Genomic DNA, 22128 nt, shown 5'->3' with positions numbered 1-22128 from the left:
AGAGTTTGGCTTCTAGAGCTCGATAGCCTGGGTTTCAACTCCATCAATTTCACCCACTGGCCACGTGATCTTGCCCAGGTTACTTAGTAATCTTTCTGTACCTCAGTTTTCTTATCAGATTTAATATTACTTGTCGGATTGCTGGAAGAATTGAATAAAAGAATGGAAAGCACTGGAAATAGTAAGCTCTAAATAAATCAGTTGCCATCCAGCTGATGAGTCTTTTAAGAAACATCTTCGGGTCAAGTTTTAGAGTACGTTACCCACTTAAAACTCAAAGAAGTTACGAATTAACTCATAAAAGTATTCTGCTGGTGCCCCATCTTCTACCCCATACTTGACAGTACCCTGGCCACAACTCAAAAGACCAGGAATCCTGGCCCTCGCGATCTGTCTCTCTGCCTTTCCCCGTTTTATCTTCTAGGTGTGGAAGTCTTAGCACCTCAGGCCTACAGATGCTTCGAGAGCTTTTGAAAATGAACTCCAAAATATGGGGGAAAAACCTGGCAAAATCAGAATCAGTAAATGTTTAATTAAACATCTAGAAGACGTAACATTATGTCAAGTTCATTAGCTGTTCCATTTGGTCGTCAAAATGTTTCGTTATATTTGAAACGTTATATTTTTCATTATATTTGAAACAAACTTATAGGTGAGCTCTCTTCATTGTGCAAGATTTCCCAAGAATACTGGACCCTCGGTGGAGGAATTGTGGCCAATTGTAATTAAATGAATTTCTTGTAGGCAAAGAATTTTGGAAGCAGCATTATCAAAAAGTCTTTTGATTATAAAAATAAAAGTTAGTTGTGAATTCATTTCAATCTATTTTGGGGGATGTGGGGAAGGACTTCTAAATAGAGTTAGTGGGGGAAGGAAGGGTGTGAAAGCAGCCTGATGCTGGCCACAGGTCCCTCCCCTGGACTCCACACAGCCTCCTTGTGGCCGCAGCCCCTCTCCCCCGTCAACCTCCTGCCAATGCTCTCTGGCACCCCTGGCGGTCTCTCCCAATCCCCAGCCCACCTTGGGTGAAAATCTTCCAGGAACTCTTCCTTTGCCCCGAGGGAAGATCACAAGTTTCAATCACGGCCTTCAATGCCCTGGCCCCTGGCCAGCTCCCTGACTCCTGTGACCCCTGCCCAGCTCCCCTTTACCAGCCAGCACTGCTGGGAGTTGGGGGAGGGGACCCAGGACTTGGCCTGAGTCACCCGTCAATCCCTCGATTGGGTAGTGTGGCCTTTTCTGCAGCCGACGTGGGAAGTAGAGCCAGGAAATAGGAGGGGGTCGGGGCTTTCTCCCTGCAGCGCCCTCACTCCACCCCGCCCCCCCACTGGCTCCAGCACTTCGCCTGGGATAAAGGAGGCACAAGGAATGAGTTGGTGCAAGACCAGATGAGTAAATGGGACTGCTTGTCACTCAGAGAGGGACAGGTGGGTCACACCATGAAGATAGGATAGCTCCTGTTTATTGAGCACATGCTACGTGCGCGGTGCTCTGCTGGGACCTTCCGGAGCAAGATCTCGGATTAGCCACAAGCCCAGGGTGGAGCTGCTGTGATCCCCTTTTACAAAAGGAGAAATGGAGGCTCAGAAAGAGTAGTGACCGGCTCCAGGTGCAGAGGTACGAGATCGGGGCCCGGGGATCAGAACCCCAGGTCTATCCGACGTGATGACCCAAGGAGGCTCACTGAGCTCTGCCTTGAAGGTCAGTGAATGGAGCCCAGGCAGATGCCTTTGGGGGCTGCACTGAGAACCCGCTGCCCGCTGCAGCCCCTGGTTGGGTCTTTGCCCCTCGCCCTCCGCTGGTAGCTCTTGTGATCTCGTGCAGTCCCTGTCTCTGGCCACCTCTGGCTCTCTGCCCTTTGCCCCTGGCCAAAGACACATTATTGTCCCCGTTTGGTGCCTTCAGACCTTTCCACTCCCTCCTCCCGAGGTGAATTCACAGAGGAACCCTGATCGTAACATCCAGGCTGCCGGGTAGAAAGGAGACTGGGTTTTGCCAACACAATGTGCAGTAAAAATATCTCTCTTTTAAAAGAGAGAGAGAGAGAAATTTAAAGACTAGAGATCAGTAACATGTAATTATCATCTGGTTTGGGCGGAGAGTTCTAATAGTTTCCAGAAAAACACAAGCCATGAAAAAGGAGTGTGCTTTCCAAGACAAAAAGGGATCTGGGCCCCAGCAGTCAGTAGCGCCATCTTGGAACTCCTGTGGACTTTGAGGTCCTTCCCAGGCAGAGTCAGGGGTCACCAGAGTCCCTGTCTCCCTTCCTCTCTCCTTTTGTCTTGCACGCTGGACGGGAGTCTCTGAGAGTGTGGGAGCTACCTTTGAACTCAGCCTCGGACCTGCTCAATACATAAGCTTGGGAGAACAGATATACTTCAAGGCATAGAGGAGGTTTCCTCGTTCCTTTCTTGGGGGGAAAACAGAGCCTTGCAATGGCAGGTACAGCTAAGTATCCTCTGATATCTGTTGTCACCTATTTGGAAGTTAGTCGATCCCTTAATTTTAGCTAGGTGCCTGGTGGCCCAGAATAAAAATCTTTCCTAGCCTCCCGTGCTGGGCCATGGGACTGACGGATGTCAGGGGAATCTCTGTGCAACTTGTGAGTATTCTTAAAGGAGCGGTACCTACTCTTCTTCCCTTGCCTCCTTCCTGCTGTAAGTAATGCAGTTGTGATGGCTGGAGCTTGAGCAGCCGTTTTAGAACATAAGGCCACACATGGCAGAGCAACAAGATAGTAGGGGCCTGGGTCTCAACACTATGGTGTGCCACACCACACCTGGACTGCCTACCAGACTGTTTTAGGAGAGAGACACAAGTTTCTGTATCGTTTAAGCCACTGATATTGCAGTTAAACACAAACCTCATGGTCAAAATTACCTGGAAAGTCTCTTAAATTGAGAAGAGGAAATGCAAGCTAATTAAAACTTTAAAAGCGAGAGCCCCACTCAGTGTGGTGAGATGCTCACAGCAGGTACATGGCTTCCATGAATTCCAAATTGCCACAAAATGCTATGGAAGATGGAGCCCACCCACATTAAATTGTTTTTTCTTTCTCTTTCTCTCTTGCTTTTTTTTTCCCCCCTAATGTCTAGAAGTTATATTATGGAGTTATGGAGCTCCACCACATCACATTTTCTAAATGATGCAAATTTTGTGAACACCAACTAAAGGTCAGGTAAACATGCTTTTTCTTATCTATTATCTTTGTTTTATAATTAAAGAAACCAAGGCTCAGGGAGGTAGTGACACACAGGTAGGGAGGGGGTGATGGAGACACAGGGGCACCGGAAAGGGCCATCCAAACATGTCCAGACAGACGCGGGCCAGAAGCAAAGTTGACCCTCAAATCAAGCTTGAGTTCCTCAGCCGGACCTGCAAGCCCACCAGGCACCCTAGTCAAGGCCTAGGTCGGGGTGTCCATACTAAGGGGTCAGCAGCACGCAGGGAAGGAGCCAAGGAGCCTGTGTAGGAGAGGCATGGGGAATGGGGAGAAACTGGGGTACAGCCAGATGGAGTTGGGGTTTTTCTAGGGTGGGGGACGGGGTGAGAGGCCCCCCTAAATCAGAGGGACCGGACGAGGGAAGCCGGGACGCAGGCTGGTGAGCGGGCGCCATCTAGTGGCTGGTCCAGGCACGGCGCCTCCCAGCCTCCCGCAGGGGCTCAGCAAGAGCCCGGAGGGCGCCCCACAATCTCCCTCAACACCTCCAATGACTTCGCATTTAACATTAAGACTGTCAGTTTACATAGAGATACACGTTTCTTTGGTTTTACATGAAAAAAGGAACAAAAGCATCATCGTGGCTTCCTGTTTTTATTGAGTTGTCCAACACTCCCCCTTTGGTTGGAATGAAATCACCTGGGACTCTCGGCCCTGCCTCCCGAGATTGGGGTTTAAGTGGTCTGCGTGTGGACTGGGCATCAGGATTTTTCCTGCTTGCTCTGCAAGGACAGCTTTGAGTCAAGTCTCCGGGGCCCTTTCCATGGCTATACTTGCTCTTGAGCTCCTCCCTTTGCAGAAATGCTAGGGAGGGATGAGGACCCCTGGGAGCCTGGGCCTGGCACCCCCTCCCCAGCTTCTGCAGCTGGGATCCCAGGCCCAGGGGCTTCCAGGGTTGAGTTCTTGACACTCTGGGCTGCCTCACACAAAGCCGTTCACCTCTGTAAACCTCAGTTTACCGTTCTGTTACCTGGACCAGAACAGTGGCTCTGAACTGCTTGGGGCAGGGGGGGTGTCAATGGCCCCTTTGAGAATTTACAAAAGCGATGCATCCTTCTTCCAGAAACAGGTAAGTGGGTGTCCAGCTGTGTTCATGACTGTAGAAGGCATGAATTAACCCTTTTAGTCCTCACTGCCACCTCCTGAGGTTGCTACTTGTATTAGCCCATTTCATAGATGAGAAAACTGAGGCATAAATAGGTTAAATAACTTGCTCAAGGCGCCACAGACAGTAAATGGTGGGGCTGAGTTAGAACCCAAGCATCTCTGTGGCCTTGGACTAGTGGCCTCACTGACCCAAGCTTCAGTTTCCTAAGAAAAGAGGCCAGTACTAGCCCCTACCCTGTAGATGATTCAGGGGCACACGAGATTGGAAAGCACATAGTAAGTACTCATTAAAGAGGGTTGTTGTTCTGATATGCACAAACGCAGGCACCCACCCATCCACCCACCCAGGTGTCTTGGCCTGAGTGTGGGGCTCAGGGTGGGCAGCGGTGGGAAGTCCCCTGGCCCCAGAAGAAGCGCTGGTCTTGCCCAGCTCAGCTGTTCCCTGCTAGCATCTAGCTGGAGGCCTAACTGTGTCTCACTTATCAATTTCATTTTCGATTTTGTTTCCTTCAAAAGCCACACACAGAAGTTTCATTTTCTTTTTCTCCGGAATCTGATCAGCTTGGGCTGACTAGGCATCTGTTTCCGGGGGGTGTGAACAGCTGACAGCTGGCTGGGTGAAGCTGGAATAGCTCCACAGCTGGCAAAGCACCGCCAGGGCCACAAAAGCACACCCAGCCTCGACCGGGCCCACCTTCTCCAGGCCACGGGTCGGGGAGCCTGCCGCTGCCCTCAAGTCGCCTGGGCTCGCAGCTGCCAGCATGGCCGAGGCCCCTGCCAGCACAGGAGACGCAGGTACGTTCTTACTTCTAAGGAACAGTGGGAGTGCCCGGGTGGGACTTGCACCTTTTCTCTGGTTCCTTTTCTTGATCCAGACTAGAGTCACGAGAGGACAGTGTCTGAAAGCACAACGGTAGTAAGAAAGAGGGACAGAGGGCACGGCATCAGGATCAGAGCCTTGCTCTGCCCAGGCCTCTTGCAACGCGCTTCGTGTGCATTTTGCAATAACCCGCAGGCCCGATGAGGTTTCCATCTTACGTGTGAGATCACTGAGGCTTGCAGGTGAAATGACTCAGGGGACCACGGCAGAGCCTGGGGCCTTAACACCCGTCTCCACGCTCATTTTGAGGAAGGACAGAAGTTGTCTGCTAAGAGGGGCAAGTGCATGTATGTGGTTTTCCTCCTGCTGCATTCATTCCTCGGATAGCGCTCTATTCCTGGAAGCACATGATGCAAGTTAACTGTTACTGAGCAGTGCTTTTTCTAGGGTCCCCACTGAAAGCGTGAGGGCTGTGGGCTGGGACGCTTTTTGTTTGCCTTTTTTTTTTTTTTTTTTTTGCGGTACGCGGGCCTCTCACTGTTGTGGCCTCTCCGGTTGCGGAGCACAGGCTCCGGACGCGCAGGCTCGGCGGCCATGACTCACGGGCCCAGCCACTCCGCGGCATGTGGGATCTTCCCGGACCGGGGCACGAACCCGCGTCCCCTGCATCGGCAGGCGGACTCTCAACCACTGCACCACCAGGGAAGCCCTGTTTGTCTTTGTTTTGTGATTGTTAGCTATTTAATCCTCACCACAATCTCTGAAGTAGCTGCTATTATCACCATTTCACAGATAGAGAAACTGAGGCCCAGAGAGGTCACATAGCTAGTAGGTGGCAGAGCTGGGGCTCAAAACCAGGAAAATAGGGTGTGCTGGGGAGGGGTGCCGACTGGGTGTGACCCAGGACCCCAGGCTGGTTCCCAAGCTCCTGTTGCACTTCCCCAACGAGACATGTCAGGGGCGCCCGGTAACTGAATTTAACTTGCCCCCCGGCAGATTTTCCTTTTAACTGACGTGTCACTTACACCTCATCCGTTTCACCAGCCTGAAGACTCAGCTGGTGATGCCAGCCCCGCCATGGACCCCATTTCCCCTTTGAGGTCAGGGCACTGGAGGGGGAGGAAGAGGCTCCCCCAGGGGCAGGTTTTTTAAGAATCAAAACTCTTTTTAAAACTAGGCAAAGCCACAGTGTGTTGGACGGGTATCCCAGTTGAGGGGTAGTTTGGTGGGTGAAGGGGTGGGTGACCCCACGTGTTCTAATTGCACATCACCTGCGCCCAGAAGGACGCAAACATTCCGACCATAAGGGCAAGGCCACGGTGCCCAGCGCAGAGTTGGCAAATGGGTTGTCCCTTCCCCCGCTAGTGCCGCCCACTAGGAATCCAGGAAAAACCCAGAAGGTAAAGGATTGGGTTGCTGCCCTGGAAGGGGACCTAGGTCTTCCCAAGAAGGGCCCTGCTTTGCATTTTCCTCAGGGTTCTCGGGGCAGACATTTCCTCTCCCCAGCCCCTGGCGCTGCAGGCCCCGTGTCTGACCAGTTCTCTCACTCCCCACAGGGCAGCTGGCTTGGGTTTACGGGAGCCTGTCTGGGAGGAGTAGGGGCCATTTGGAAAGTTCCTCGTTGAGCCTCGAGGCACCCTGCTTAGGACCATTAACTCAGGGGGGGTGGGAAACAGAGGCCCCGGAGAGCTACTCATCCCTCGCCCAGGTCATCTGGGCAAACACCTACCCAGCAGTGTACGCTCACTTTTTCACTCAGTCACTCCTTCATTCAAATGCTATTTCCTGAGACCCTACTGTGTGCCCGGCCCCATGCTAGACACTGAACCACTACACTGAACCTGGCAATCACAGCAGGGGATCCTTGGGGACACTCTGCAGGGGACCCACACACACCCAGCACCCCACCCACGCAGGGCATCCAGGACAGCTTCCCAACGATGGAGTCTGAGCAAGACCTGAGGTGGAGTATCCGTTGGACAGGTGGAGGGAGGGAACGTTGCTCCTAACAGAGGGAAGAGCATGTGCAAAGGCCCAGGGGTGAGTGCGTCTGAAGGGAATGCAGACAGGTTGGCCCTTGAAGGGAAGCTGAGGGCGGGTGAAGACGAGGCTGGCAGAACCACGAGTTGGTGGCGTTGCTGTCATCCGGGAGATGGTGGTGACAAGGAGTAGAAGGTAGAGGCAGCGAAAGGAGAAGAGAGGATTTGAGGCAGCCAGGGACAGTGTTGCTAGGACTCTGGGATTGGGCATCAGGGTGAAAGATCCATTTCTGAGCGGCCGTTGGGTTGCTGGTGGGGATGAATAGTGACATCGCCCGAGTGGATTGTGAGCCCAAGAGGACGGGCAGATTCCACCGGGAGGAGAAGGATGGGGGATGGAGGACACCGGGCTGGGCCTCACTCACCCCCCTCCCCCCTTCCTGTGCTCTGCCCCACCCTCCAGCATCCTGCCGCCTCCACTCCCCTCTCTCTGAGGACGTCTGGGAGCTGAGCGTTCCCACCTGCCCTCCAGCACTCACTCAGGTGGGGGACGCTCGGAAGGCCTGGCACCGCCTCTGGCCACCAGGCTGTCCAGCCAAGGTCATTTCTGAGCAGCCCATGTGCCCCTCCCTGTACAGGGATGCTGGTGGATGTCTGCTCAGACCTCTGTGCCTGCCTCTGCCCTGGATCCCTCTCCTGGAGGGCCGCCAGCCCAGGCTGGGTAGTTGGGGGGACTCAGTTCTGTCTCTGCCCCTGTCTCCCTCCCCCAGACCTTGAGCAGAGGATTTTGGAGGTGCTGAGGGACTCTGGCTCCCCTGTGAAGACTGCCCAGCTGGTAATGAAATGCCAAGTGCCCAGGAAGAAACTCAACCAGGTCCTCTACAAGATGCAGAAGGAGTCCAAGGCAGTCCTGCTCGTAGGCCCCGCGACGTGGAGCTTGGCCAACGGTGGGACCGAAGAAGTGGTTCCTGCAGAGCTGGGTAACCTGCCACCCCAGGACAGGGGCAGTTGGAGGGGGCGGGTGTTGGACCCAGCACGAGCAGTCCTGGCAACGGCCTAGCCCAGATTTGGGCCTGGGTTCAAATACAGGCTCTGCCCTCAGGGACACATGATGTACCCTCACTGCATCTTGATTTCTTTTTCTGGCCAGTGGAGGTAACAGTAGGGCTGCTTTGTAGGGTTGCGAGAGGATTTGATGCAAACGGCTGAGCCTAGTGCCAGTATGTAGTAGGTGCTCAGCAAAACATTAATAATGATGATGATGGCAGTAACGATATGATAATAATAGAAGAGCCGTAGCATCGCACGAGATCCACTTTTCTAGTTCTGGTGCGGTGCCCAGGGGTCCTCTAGCCCGCACACAACCCCAGAGGGAGTAGATGGTCTTCCCCCAACCCCAAGCCACACAGCTGGAAGGGAGTGGGGCGGGCTTTGAAGCTAATTTCCTTCCGAGTTTGGAGCGTCCATGCGCTAGGGGCTTCTGCAGAGCAGCCCACCTCTGTCTGGTAGGGTCCCCATCCCCTCTCCCGCTCGGCTGACCCCTGACCGTCTTTCCTCCCAGCAGAGAGGCCCCAGAAAGATGCAGCTGCAATTCCCCGGAAGCCTGGTCCTGAGCTCAGTCAGCGGCGTAAGCATCTTGTTTCCTTTCAGCTCTTGTTTCCTCTGACCCCAAACTCTCCTTGGCCACTCGAGAAGTTACAAGTGTTCAGGGGCCACGGCCCACCCACTAACAGGTCCCCGCAAAGTGTTCGGAGGCAAGACTCTGTCTTTCCGTGAAAGAAGCTAAACGGCTGAGAAACCATTTGATGGGTACTCGGCAATTACTGTACACCTAGCACGTGCCAGGCACTGTTCAGAGCCCTTGACGAACATCCCCAACCCCCAGAACAACCTCTGTGGTCCATTATAATTATGCCCATTTTACAGATGAGGAAAATGGGCACAGAGGCTGTGTCTGTCCCAGGTCACACAGCGGGTAAGCAGGGGAGTGGATTCGGCCTCCGGGGTCCTCCTTAACTACTTGCTGTTCTGCCTCCCAGAGGAAGAGATCTTCCGGTTTCTGGAAGCCCATGGGCCCCATAGAGCCCTGATCATTGCCCAGGCCCTGGGAATGAAGACAGCAAAGGAAGTCAACCCAGACTTGTACGCGATGAGGAACAAGCACCTCCTGGACTTAGACCAGAAATCAAACACTTGGGCTATTTATCGACCAGGTAGGCCCTTTACCTGCTGCCCACACCTGGACGGGGCAGAGGGTATAACACCCAACACCTGGTCCTTGCTGGGCTCCCGCTAAGCTCTTTGCCTGCCCCACCTCGTCAGAAGCTTGCTGTGCTCTTGCTGACCCGTCCCTGGAAGAGGGTTCCAGGAGGGAGGGGCATGCTGGCAGGAGTAACCAGGGAGGGCTTCCTAGAGGTGTGGCCCACCCCTGACTGTATCAGTCCTGGGGCGCAGGTCTCAGCCTGAGTTTGCTAACAGTCTTCTGTAAGCCCTTTGCCCAACTTGGAGTTTTAAGGCTGCTGAAGGAATAGGCTAGGCTGACCTCAGATACCCACAGGGTAGAGTCCCAGAACCGACTTATCCATTACATGCAGCAGGTACCAGGCCTAGAGCCCACTGTGCTTTTAGGGGGTCACAAAAATGCTCTAGTTTCTCTTAAAATCAGAAGAAAAAAATGAGTATTATAGTAACAATGAATAGCTAATAATGACTCTAGCCGATATTATATTTGTCTATATCCCAACGCAGTCATAAAATGTAATTTTAAATATTTTTTATGGATGTAGGGGCTCACAAAGGCACAGGAGCCGAGGGCTCCCGAAGGTGGGAATGTGGCCCCGTGTGTGGAGCCCACGTGGGGCTGACACCCCTGCTTATGGTACCCAAGGAGGGTCTCAGCCTCCTAGGCTGGATGTTAAACACTGGTGACAAATCCAAATTCTTAAAAATGCCTTGTGAGTCAAGCAAAGTTTATCCCATGGCCAGAAACAGCCTGTGGACGGCCACCTTGCATCCTTCCCTGCAGGAAGAGAGGACCCTGGAAGCAATGGTTAGGGCTGTGGTTTCCTCGCAGTGAGAGGTACAGAGGGTGGGCAAGCATCAAGGCACCTGCCATCCTCCCAGGGTGGCGGAGGACACAGGGGTAGGGTGGCCTGCGGGACAAAGTCCAAGCAAGGCTCGTCTGTGATACCTGCAGTGTTTGGTAAACACTCCACTTCCTGGGGCCCACCTTGGACCTGCTGACTCAGAGCCCCGGGGTGGGCCCTGGGAATCTGTGTTTTAACCAGCTCCCCAGGAGATTCTGATACTGCCAACTAGTATTGGAACTTCTGACTCCTAGAGAGATACAAAGGGATTGAGTGGAATGTTACTTTGCAGAAGGTTCTACAAATCAGTCCACCCCAGTCATTTACCAGCAAAATCCAACCAACATGATCAGTCAGAATGGACCAAACAGCCACATTTACATTGAGAACTCCAAAGCCATCCAGATTGGACACAGGAATGTCATAGTGGGACAAATGGCCTCTGGGGAAAACGGTGAGTCCTCTGAAATGTCCAGGAGAAGGGACCTGTCGGGGCATCTGCTCCATCTGGGTGGGGGCAGGGAGTGGGGGGCATTCAACCTTCCAGGGAGGAAGGGCAGCTTTCAGATCTCCAAGGTCCTTCCTGGCTTTCTCAGGAATAAGGATGTCCCTGCTTGTGCCTGGATCAAACCTCTCCTGCTTCCCCTTCCTGCCGACATCTTTTGCCTCATTTTCATCGGGACCCAATATTTTCCCACAAGAAACAACTCAGTTCGCTCTTCCTCTCTAGGATGTCACAAGGGGTCGTTGAGCATTCTGTGTGTCCCGAGACACTCTTTTTTCCCATGTGTTCACATCTCAGAAACTGGGATGCATCGTATGGGTGTATCCGAGCTTTGGTGAGATACAATAAGCAAATGAGTGCCTGCTGCATGGCGGGCACTGTGGGCAGAGGGGCCAGGGCCACCCATCAGTCCAGCCATGGGACGTGAGTGAGAGCGCGGGCCCCAAAGTTGGAACGCTCCCTGGGACCTCAAGAGAGCCCTTCCCTGCTGCAGACCTCAGTTTCCCCAACTGTGAAATGAGGAACTTCATTCTAGAATCTAGATCAACCTTTCCCCAGCTTTGGTCCTCTGAGCTCCACCTCCCTCATTTTGGCCACGCCCATGGCTGATTCTTTACGCCATGTTGTTAAATGGTTTACTTTTTATTCTACTCAAATTAATTTTAAAGTAAACTTTCACAGCATTACCTTGAAAACTACCAAGGTTACCATCAAAAATAAATGCTGACAAAATAGAACAATGTCAGAAGCTCTGAGGGTCCCATGCCAACAGCAAGTTAACCCCAAAGGAGACTTTCTCCTGACGGGCCCAGAGGACTGAGAACAGCTAGGAAGCAGCGGATGTGCCCATTGTCTGGGTTTTCAGTGCCCCAGTGACGCCCCAGGCACCAGTGGTAAAAACCCCGGAGCCCCACGCTACCTGTTCTGCCGGCCCACCTGCTCTCCAATCCAGACCCTGAAGTAATCACTCCCAGTCTGATAAGTCCAGAAAGAATCCCGAAGCCTGTCTCCTCTGTCCGGCCAGGACTTAGTGTGGGGGTGGGGGGGTGGGGGGGGGGGGTAGGGGGTAGGGGGAGGTCGGGGGGGGGTCAGGAGTCACGTTTCTGTGTCCCCTGCCAGGCTCCTCGGCTCCCCTCTACCCCCCTCCAATGGCACCCACTGATCCCTCAACTCAGGGTCCCCTGGCTGGATCCTGGGGGCCCCAGGACATCCGGATGGAGAAGTCTGTGCTCAGACATGTACAGATGGGACACGGCAACGAGATGAGTCTTCACGGCAACCCAGCCAAGGGCCCTGCCCACAGCGCCTGTGGCAGCCCCCCAGGTAACTGGAGAACAGGCTGCCACCCCACCCCCAGCCCACTGCATTCGGCTCCTGGCTAGATGGAACTTGAGCCGGTCCTTGTGGGGAGAGAGGCATGATGGGAAATTCTTTCCCTCCCACCAGGAGGCTGTAGAGCAGGGGGCTCTTTTAGAGTTAGCACCTGGGTTCCCATTCCCTACTACCCCCCTCAGGAAACCTCAGTTTCCTCAACTGTACAATGGGCAGGGGTCATTTCCTGGGCCAGCTGAAGCGGGAACAGAGGAGATGGCTGGACTGGAACTGGACATGCATTTAAGGAGCCACCTAGGCGCTGTCACCAGTGACCAGAGCTCCCAGGCCGCGTCCTCCCTGGCACTGGTCATCGAGAGACAGGCTGGGGTGTGGGAGCACAGCAGAGAGGCCTGAGAGAGAGAAGGAGAACCAAGGACGCCAGGGAACGGGTTTCCAGAGGAGGCGAGGCCGGTGAGATCAAGGGAGGGCTGTAGGGTCCAGCAACAAGGGGTCAGTGGTGACCTGAGGGGACAGAAGGGGCACGGAGAGTGGAAGGAGGGGAGACAGAGCACGGGCAGCTCTTTCCTGACGTTTGGCCGGGAGAAGCAGGAGCGAGACAGCTGCGGCTGGGGGCCGGACTGGGGGGCCACAGGGAGATTCTAACCAAAGATGGAGAGGGTGTTCCAGAGCTGCGAGGAAGCAGGCAGCAGAGAGACGGGAAGCAGGAGGCAGCAGGGGGAGGGGTTGAGTCCCAGGGGAGGCCCAGAGGACCAGTTCAGCTGGGCTGGGCTGCAGGAGGAGGGGCACCCAAGCTGGCAGAGCCGGGCGCCGAGGGAGCCGGCAGCCCCAGCAGGTGAAAGGCATGCGCAGATACGCCGTGTGAGGCCACGCGTCCGCCAGTGACAGAGCACGGCATGGGCCACTGAGGGGAGGTTCCAGGAGGACAGCTGTGGAGGACCTGAGAACCAGGCTGGGGGTCAGGCCCACCGTCCAGCTGCTCTCACCGTCCACCTCCCCTCCCGCCCCCCCGGCATCTCTCTCTTTGGCTGACCTGCAGTCTCTGTCCTGGGTACAGGCCCGGAAGCTTCCATCAAAATTCAAATCCCCGAACCAGGACCTCACTCCGAAGGGGGCATGGCCCAGAGAGTCCACATCCGCTCGTGCTTCCTGGAGGAGACCACCGTAGGCAACAATAACAAGATGACTGTCAACCCAGGGGCGGCTGACCCCAGAGGAGTCGCAAGGGCTGGCGAGCCAGGAGGGAGCACAGGTGAGCCTGGGACACCCCGTGTGTCCCCTTTCCCTCTCTCATTCATTCATTTATTCAACAGTCACGAGCCTCCCGTTTCTGGAGTCTGGGAGACAGGAGAGGGTCGCAGCAGGAGCGGGGGCTCTAGGGTAGAACGTGCGGGGTCCACCTAACCCACTGCCCAGCTTGGAGCCTGTTTCCCCGTCTGTAAAATGAGGGTGGTTAGACTAGCCTGTGGCTCCCGAGTTGGAGTGAGGACTGGATACGCTCCCCTCACTGCTGGGACACCTGGACCGGACCAGTGACGTGACTTGCGGTGCCCAGCGCAACCAGTAAAAGCAAGGCTCCTGTTCAAAACTTAGCAAGAATTTCAAGACAAAGACAGCAGAGCAGTAAACTGAGCACAGGCCCCTCTGAACGGGCCTGTGTGACTGCCCAGGCCACATGCCCGTGAAGCTGGGCCTCCCTGGAAACTTCTGGAACATGATCCCTCCTCGATTCTTAGTCACCCACTTCACCGATTCTTCCCCCCAAATAATGCGGTAGCCACCTTACGCTTCTTCCCCATTTCAATTATTAGGAAGAAGTCGTTCATTCATTCATGCACCTGCTCAGGCCCCACTCCTACCCTCAAACGCTCCCTCCCCCGGAGATACAGCTAAGGGCACAAACAGACAAACACTACCCGCTCACAGGGGCCAGAGGCCAGTACAGGGACTAGAGACAGTCACAAACCAAGCCTTTCGAGGCTTTGAAGACCAACACTATAAAAAACTATAAAACCTGGGGCGGTGGCTGGGCAGCGCCGTGACGGAGAGGAGCTGCCTTAGCCAGGCCGCCAGAAAAGCTCCAGGAGGAGGTGACATCTAAGCCCAGGCCTGTGGGGAAGGAGAAGCTGGCCAAGCACAGATGTGGGAACAGCATTGCCAGTGGAGGGAACAGCAAGTGCAAAGGCCCCGCGGTGGGAAGAAGGGTGACGTCCAGAATCACACACACACGAGCCCAGGGAGCGGAAGGGAGTAGATCCGGTGGGCAAGGCCAGGTCTCTCTGTGCCGGGAAGCCCAGAAGAAAGGTCCGGATCTTATCTGAAGTGACCTGGCGAGGCCTGGAGGGTTCAACCAGGGGCAACTTGATGTGGGGCACGATTTAAAAGTCTGGCTGAAGACAATCGGGGGAAAGCAAAGGGGGCTGAGGAAGCGGGAGCAACGATAGAGGGGAGAAAGGACGGGGCCTCGGAGATGGGGACACAAGGTCACCCACCGGGGAAGCCTGTGTCCGGGGCAGCAGCCTCAGTCCCGGTGAAGCAAATCGACTTGGCTATTCGGTAATTCGAGGGGAGGCGGCTCACGTGTTCCTGGGGCCCCATCTCTTCCCTAGACCCTCCCTCCGGAGCTGCAGGATCCAGAAGCGAGGTCCCTCCCGGCAGCAGTCAGGCTGCCCCCGTCAACACTGAGACGCTCATCTCAGAAGAGCTAGCGGCTATGACGCTCAAAACGCAGGGGTCCCAGAAGTGCGGAAGACACCTGCTGAGTGACAGAATCGCAGAGCCAGTGTCCCCGGAGGGTGGAACTCAGTGCAAGCAGCCTGTAGGCGGACTCCTGCAGGAAGGGCCTGGGAGCCAGTGAGCTCTCTGCTGCCGTCATTGTCGTTTTTGACCTTCTCGCCTCCTGACACGTGGCCAGCCTGCCTCTGCATTTGGGCTGGGCCCGGCGTGGGGCAAGGGCAGGGCTGCTGGTGGCAGGAGCAGCCTGCCAGGGGGTCACCTTCCCGGGCCTGCCGTCCATCAGGACCACCCATTCTCTGCCCTTCACTCAGGACCTGACTTCCTCAAGGCCTATCTTGGCCACCTGACCACTTAACCACCTGACCTTTCTAGAACCTTCCTACCTCGGCCTTGAGGGCTAGGGATGGGTCATTCTCTAAAGTTGCCAGAAAAGGGATACCACCAGACAGGTAAGAACCTCAGAAGTCAGCTGTATCTCCCCAAGCGCTGGCCAGCGAATTCACTAGGTACAGAGGCCCTGTCTTTTCACTCTTGAACCTCCGGTGCATGCTGGACCGGCCCCTCCACTGACCACCTCCTGAGTACCATGCCGTCGGGCTACAGAGAGAGGAAGACCAAGCCCTGCCCTTGGGGAGCGGTTCACAGCCAGCGGGAGAGGCAGCCTGGGACATGGGCAGTGAGCCCTGAGCAGGAACCATCATGGGGAATTAAAGGAGTGCAGAACACCAATGCAGACACTGTCCGGAGCGCCCAGGAGGCTCCCCGGGGAAGGAGAAAGCTCTAGGGCTCATTCTTCAACATCTGGCAGAGGGAGGAGGTTGGACGGGGAATGGTGTTCTAGGCAGGGGCTCGGCCTGGCCAAAGGCATGATGGTCAGAACAAGAGGACTTATAGCAGCACAGCAGTTTGGGTGTTGCTAGAAAGCCCAATGCAAAGAAAATGCAAGTGGGAGTTTGGCTGGAGAGGAGTTTGGACTTGATGATGAGCTCTGGACAAGCACGGCTCCACCTGCGCAAATATTCCAGGAGGACCTGGGCAAGTCCATGCAACAAGGAAGTTGGGTTCATTACAGGGAAGGAAGGCTTTTGTCCAATGGGCCGGAATGGCCCAGCCTACAGGGGGCAAAGGCATCTCGGCCACCACCGTGACCTGGGGCCCCCAGATCCCTCCTGCCTGGGATATCCAGTTCGCAGACGTGCCACACAGTGTAAGGGGCTGGAAATCAGGTTTGACTCGTTGCTTCGGGCATTGTCTGCCCTCTGGGGTGAGCTGAAAACTAACTGCTTGCCTCAAAGTTTGCCTGAGGTCTGTGGCTAACCAGGCCCGTATAAGTGGGCCATCAAAATGCATCTCAGAACTCAGCCTCAGCTCCCACCTGCAGCCCAAGCCAGAACACTCAATTTTCCTGCGAGATTTCCCCTCTCTGTATAATTAATTTGTCATAAACTCGCTGACAAAGCATTGCTGGCTGTTAATAGGGGCCGGAGGTGAAGGTCAAAGCTGGTCTCTTCAGGAAGGAAATGAACTAGCTACCATTAAAAGCAAAGAATGATTAAGTCCATCCACCCCCCAATACTTTGCTCTCACTAGCTCATCCACCGTCCCCCCTTTCTGCAATGATACCTGTGCACACAGAACTTGCCATCCCTGGAGTTGGATGGGGTCGGGGTGGGGATGGGGGAGGAGGAATTTGCTACAAGAGTTGGAAGTGATTTTCCAAAAGCACCATGACCTGGTCACAAATGCAATTCTATTTTCTTTTTCTTTGTAAAAAAATTTTTATTGGCGTATAGTTGATTTACAATGTTGTGTTAGTTTCAGGTATACAGCAAAATGAATCCGTTTATATATATACATATATATCTCCACTCTTTTTTAGATTCTTTTCCCATATAGGCCATTAAAGAATATTGAGTAGAGTTCCCTGTGCTGTACAGTAGGTCCTTATTAGTTATGTATCTTATATATAGTAGTGTGTATATGTCAATTCCAATCTCCCAATTTATCCATTCCCCCCTCTTACCCCGTGGAAACCACAAGTTTGTTTTCTACACCTGTAACTCTATTTCTGTTTTGTAGATAAGTTCATGTATACCTTTTTAGATTCCACATATAAGCAATATCATATGATATTTGTCTTTCTCTGTCTGACTTACTTCACTCTATGACAATCTCTAGATCCATCCATGTTGCTGTAAATGGCATTATTTCAGGTTTTTTTTAAATGGCTGAGTAATATTCCATTGTATATATGTCCCACATCTTCTTTATCCATTCCTTTGTTGATGGACATTTAAGCTGTTTCCAAGTCCTGGCTATTGTAAATAGTGCTGCAATGAACATTGGGGTGCATGTATCTTTTTGAATTATGGTTTTCTCCAGGTATATACCCAGGAGTGGGTTTGCTGGATCATATGGTAGCTCTATTTTTAGTGCCTTAAGGAACCTCCATACTGTTCTCCACAGTGGCTACACCAATTTACATTCCCACCAACAGTGCAAGAGGGCTCCCTTTTCTCCACACCCTGCAATTCTGTTTTCTTACCCCAGCTTCTCTGCTCCTCTCAGAGTAAGCTTAGACAGGACTCCTCACCTGTGGGGCTTTAGCAGACAGCCAAGATTAGAGGCTTAGAGCAAGAAAAATAGTCTAGGGAGAAATCCAGGAGCATTTGGGCTGCAAATGACAGAAACCTAAAAGGGGAATCTATTTACTCATGCAACTGGGAAATCAAGAGATAACTAGCTTCAGGAATGGCTGGATCCAGGGGCTCAAGCAGTATTTTCAGGCCTTTTCTCTCCATCTCTCTGAGAGACTCTTTCCAGATGGCTGCCAGCCACCCAAGACTTACATCTTGTCAGCTTAGCAACCCCAGCAGAAAGAGAATTCTTCAAGCCAAACACAACAGGTAGAATGTCCCAGGGAGGATTCTGATTGGTTGAGCATGGATCACATGCTGATCCTTGAACCAATCAGGGAGAATGGAGTGCTCTGATTGGCTAATGTGGAGTCAAATGTGCTCACCTCCGTGGTGGGGGAGGTGAAGGCATCCTGGCTCTCACTGCCTGGCCCACGTTTTTTGACCCACTTGCACATTCTCTTTCCCACCCCAACCTGAGACCCTATGGCCTTTGCCTCCTTCAGCTGAATCTCCACCAGCTGCTGGAGAAGCGGCCCAGCTGGGAAAAGGCCACAAAACCCAGAGATCAGGGGTGTCAGACAGTGGGCGTGAGGGCCGGGCTGCCCCTTACCTGGGCTGCAGAGCCCCCGAAAGGCCTGGCATCTCTGCGGGGAGACAGACCCAGCTCCGCCCACTGGTGGGAGGCATGAGGGTGCAGGGACGCAGAGTCTGGGAAGGAGGCTGCGAGATTCTAAAGGGGAATCCGTTTCACTGTCCTATCTGTGTGACCCCCATCCCTCAGTGCCCATTTAAAGGATCTGAGCCTCAGCCATTTCATCTGCAGAATGGGCCGGGGAGGCGATTAAGGGCACACAGCTCAGGTGTGCGAGAGTGCTGGACGATATGGGGGCCTCCGAAGGCTGGACCGCACGTGGGAAGAACTCAGTAAAGAATAAGTAGTTCAGTGGTTCCCCATTGGGGCCCATCCTACCCGCATCCTCCCATCCTGGGGACAAGTGGCATGTCTGGAGACTTGGTTGTCACGGGGCAGGGGAAGTAGTCTCCTGTTGTTCCTGTAACAAATTGCAGCAAATGAGTGGTTTAAAACAACGTAAACTTAGCATCTTCCAGTCCTGGAGGTCGGAAGTCCCACACGAGCTCAGCAGGCTAAAATCAAGGTGTGGGCAGAGCTGGTTCCTCCGGAGGTTCAGCAGAGAATTGCTCCCTTGCCTTTTCCAGCTTCCAGAGGCACCTTATTTCCCAGCTCCTGGCCCCTTCCTCTGTCCCCAGATTGAGCAGTATCACATCTTCCAATCTCCCCTCCACCCCCTCCTCTTTCCTCCCTCTTCTAAGAACCCTTGTGATTACTCTCCGCCTACCCCGCCAATCTAGGATAATCTCCCCTCAAATCCGTAATCACAACCACAAAGCCTGGTTCACTACGTAAGGTGACATACTCATAGCTTCTGGGGATCAGGGCTTGGCCATCATTGTGGGGTGGGGGTGGGACTGTATTCCACCTCCCCCTCCGCTAGGCAGCACCGCCCCACAGCAAAGAATTGTCAGGACCCCAATGTCAGCAGTGCCAGGTTGAGAAACCCTGCATCGGTGATGTTATTAATATCCTGGAGATAAAAGAATGAGTGGGGCTTAGCATTGCAGCCCTAGGTGTAACCTGAGCATAACCTCAGGTAAGTCCCATCACCCCTGAGCCTCAGTTTCCTCCTCTGTGAGATGGGCAGAGATAAGGACAGCACCCTCTCCATGGAGTTCCTCGGGAGGATGAAAGGGTATTTCACACAGTGATTCTCAGCCCTCAGAGCGTCTAACAAATGCTGAGTCCCGGTCCAGCCCAGATCGATTGATGACAGTCTCTGGGAGCGGGGCCTGGGAAGCAGTATTTTTTAAAGCTCCTCCATGATCCCAAAGAGCCCCTTGGGGGCTGAGATGTCCCTGCCTGGCTCCAGGTGGACACACCCAGGGCACCAATGGACCACAGCCGTAGCTGGGACCCCAGAAACCCCCCACCCAGCACCACTTTCTGGCTGGTCTCTGTGGCAGGAGAGCATCTGTGGGGAGAGGAGCCCCAAGCCAGGTCCCAGCCAGGTCCCAGGTCCCAGGTCCCAGACGACCTCAGCCTGAGAGCCAGCAGTGGAGGATTCGGGGCTCAGCCTGTCACGGCTTTGGTCCGAGCGCCACCTGCTGGCTGGATATAGCACCTCACCAGGCAGGGCTTGTGAACTTCCAGGGTTCCAGTCTGGGGCCAGGCAGGATGGGACCATTCCCTCCCACCAAAGTGGCCAGACCTACGGCATTTCCCCTAGGGTTCTGGGGCTCTGCGTTGCACCCTAAGCCTATGCACAGACCCCAGGTCAAGTCCCTGCACTACCCTCCCTTCCCACAGATGCCAGCACCCCAAAGTCAGAAACCCAGTCCCCACAAAAGCTGATTTTCTTCCCTCAAGAGGAACCCCCCTGTAAGCTGGGACCCACCCCCAGAAGACCCCAGACCAGCTCCTGCAGGAGTCCCAGGGACCTTGCCTGCAGCCCTGAGCCCTGACGTTTGTGGAACTCCCACCTGTACTCAGTCACTTCATCCTTCCATCCAGCCTGTGAAGAAAGGGATTCTCAACCCATTTCACATGGTGAAAATACTGAGGCACAGAGAGGTTAAGCTACTTGCCTAAGGTCATACAGCCAGGGTTGAATCCAGGGGACAAAGTGGGATAAGATAACCCCCTTGGATGTAAAAGAAAACCTTCATGCGTGGAAGGCCCACATCATGTTTGGGCAACGCCTTGGTCTGGGAGGGCATATGGGGGTGGGGGCCCCGTTGGTGAGTGGAACAGGACCCCATCTGAGCGCAGTCAGGCCCCCTGTCCTCACGCAGGCCCACCACGCAGGTGGATGCCCCCGGGTCTCTGCGACAGTGTAGGACTGAAGAGAGCAAGCTCAGGGCCACCCCAGTTAGAAGTTCAGTCCCACCATTTCCTGCTGTGTGACCTTGGGCAGATACCTAGTCTGCCTGTGCCTCAGTTTCCACACGTGTAAAATGGGATAATCACAGCCCCTCCCTCTCAAGATGGTTTGCAGGATGAAATCAGTGTCTGGCTCATAGGAACCAGGAGTCCCTGTGTCAGTGCTGTTGGTAAGTGTGCCCTTCGCCACACGGCCTCCCGAGCTGCCCACATCTCAAAGGCCGCCCCCCTGCCATGTTGCCCCCCCAGACCCCATCTTCCCTCCCTGACTCCCTAATTTTAATCTGACATCAGTTTGGATAGGATGGTCAGAAGCTGAACCGCCCCTAGTGAGCCCTGCTCAGGCCCAGCAGGCAGCGGCTTCTCCCTCTGGGCTGTGACCTCAGCCGCCTGACCCACCAGCACACACACAGCTCAGTGTCCGGGACAGAGGGGGGACCTCCCGACAGGGCAGCCCCCTCCCACCATCACACACACACACATACACATGACACACACACATCACTCACACACACACGACACACACATCACTCACACACATGACACACACATCACTCACACACACATCACACACACATACATACATCACACACACATCACACACACATCACTCACACACACATCACTCACACACATCACTCACACACATCACTCACACACACACACATCACACACACATCTCTCACACACACACATCACACACACACACACATGACTCACACACACACATCACACACACACATCACACACACACCACACACACACACACACACACACACACACACATCACACCTCGGGGCCACTGGGCAGCATCACCTCCTCCTGCCCAGCGAGGGGCAGCCAGGCCTGGGCCCCGTCAGGGCTCAGACTCTTAGCAGAGGCTTGGCCCTGGAACCGTTGTGCAGTCTCCCTGAGCCTCGGTTCCCCATCTGCAAAGCGGGGGGTTAACAGAGAATCCGTGGCAGTGCCTAGCACGCAGCGAGCGTGCCGTGGACATCCGTGGAAGTGGCTGCTGTCATCCCTGTGCTCACGGTTCCCCACAAGGCCACGGCCACAGTGACAGCAAACAGTGAGTGTAACCTGCTGTGACTTAATGACATCTGTCACTCAGGGGTAGGAGGTATCCGAGCCCTCTGCAGAGGAAGAGGACAGGCTGGGCCATCCCAGGGTTTGCCCGACCCACAGCCCATGAATCTACATTTGAACACAGGCCTAGGAACTGTCCCTCCAGACAGACGGAGGCTGTTTAACACTCACAACAGCTCTACGAAATGGACAAACAGATTTTGCCCATTGCACAGATGAGGAAACTGAGGCCCAGGAAAGCAAGATCAAATCCAGGTCTGACTGGCCCAGACCGGTGCCATTGTGCGTCAGGACCCTCCGACTCTGCGAGGAGCCTGGGGTGGGTCGTGAGGTAACTCAGAGCGCCGCTGGGAGGCTGGGTGGGCCTGGTCCCCAGAGCCATGAGGTTTGTATCCGAATGTGGATTTGTCAAAACCCCCTTCTCATCACAGAGCCGAGGGCTTTGAAGTTTCAATCCTCCTCAAGGGAAGCAACAACAAAACCAAAAAACTGGAAAGCTCACTTTGCTCCAATAAATCCAACCTACAGCGCTCCGCCAGCCTGAGTCACGCCCTGGCCACACCCAGAGGGCGTGTGCAGCTGCTCAAGTTATGCTGTGAAAGAATCTTCAGCGACACGGAAAGAGATCCGGCATCTGGTGGCGCACAGGGACAATCCCAACA

General features: G+C 54.3%; 1 protein-coding gene across 1 annotated transcript; it reads left to right on the top strand.

The window, feature by feature from the left end:
* Nucleotides 1-5088: 5088 nt before the first annotated feature.
* ZBP1 (Z-DNA binding protein 1) lies at nt 5089-17084 on the top strand. The gene is made up of 8 exons (XM_067708525.1): nt 5089-5122; nt 7897-8106; nt 8688-8753; nt 9166-9339; nt 10505-10666; nt 11837-12040; nt 13107-13301; nt 14659-17084. Exons 1-8 carry the CDS (start codon nt 5089-5091, stop codon nt 14904-14906), a joined length of 1293 nt encoding a protein of 430 aa, XP_067564626.1. The 3' UTR covers nt 14907-17084.
* Nucleotides 17085-22128: the final 5044 nt, after the last annotated feature.

This window comes from Pseudorca crassidens, chromosome 15 (assembly GCF_039906515.1).
Source record: "Pseudorca crassidens isolate mPseCra1 chromosome 15, mPseCra1.hap1, whole genome shotgun sequence".
Classification (NCBI taxonomy): domain Eukaryota; kingdom Metazoa; phylum Chordata; class Mammalia; order Artiodactyla; family Delphinidae; genus Pseudorca; species Pseudorca crassidens.
This window is presented reverse-complemented; position numbering and strand designations above follow the sequence as displayed.

Coding starts and splice junctions, on each gene's coding strand:
- ZBP1 (XM_067708525.1), top strand. CDS start 5,089: ATGGCCGAGGCCCCTGCCAGCACAGGAGACGCAG. Junction 8,107..8,687: donor AGTGGTTCCTGCAGAGCTGG/GTAACCTGCCAC, acceptor CTTTCCTCCCAG/CAGAGAGGCCCCAGAAAGAT. Junction 13,302..14,658: donor CGAGCCAGGAGGGAGCACAG/GTGAGCCTGGGA, acceptor TCTCTTCCCTAG/ACCCTCCCTCCGGAGCTGCA.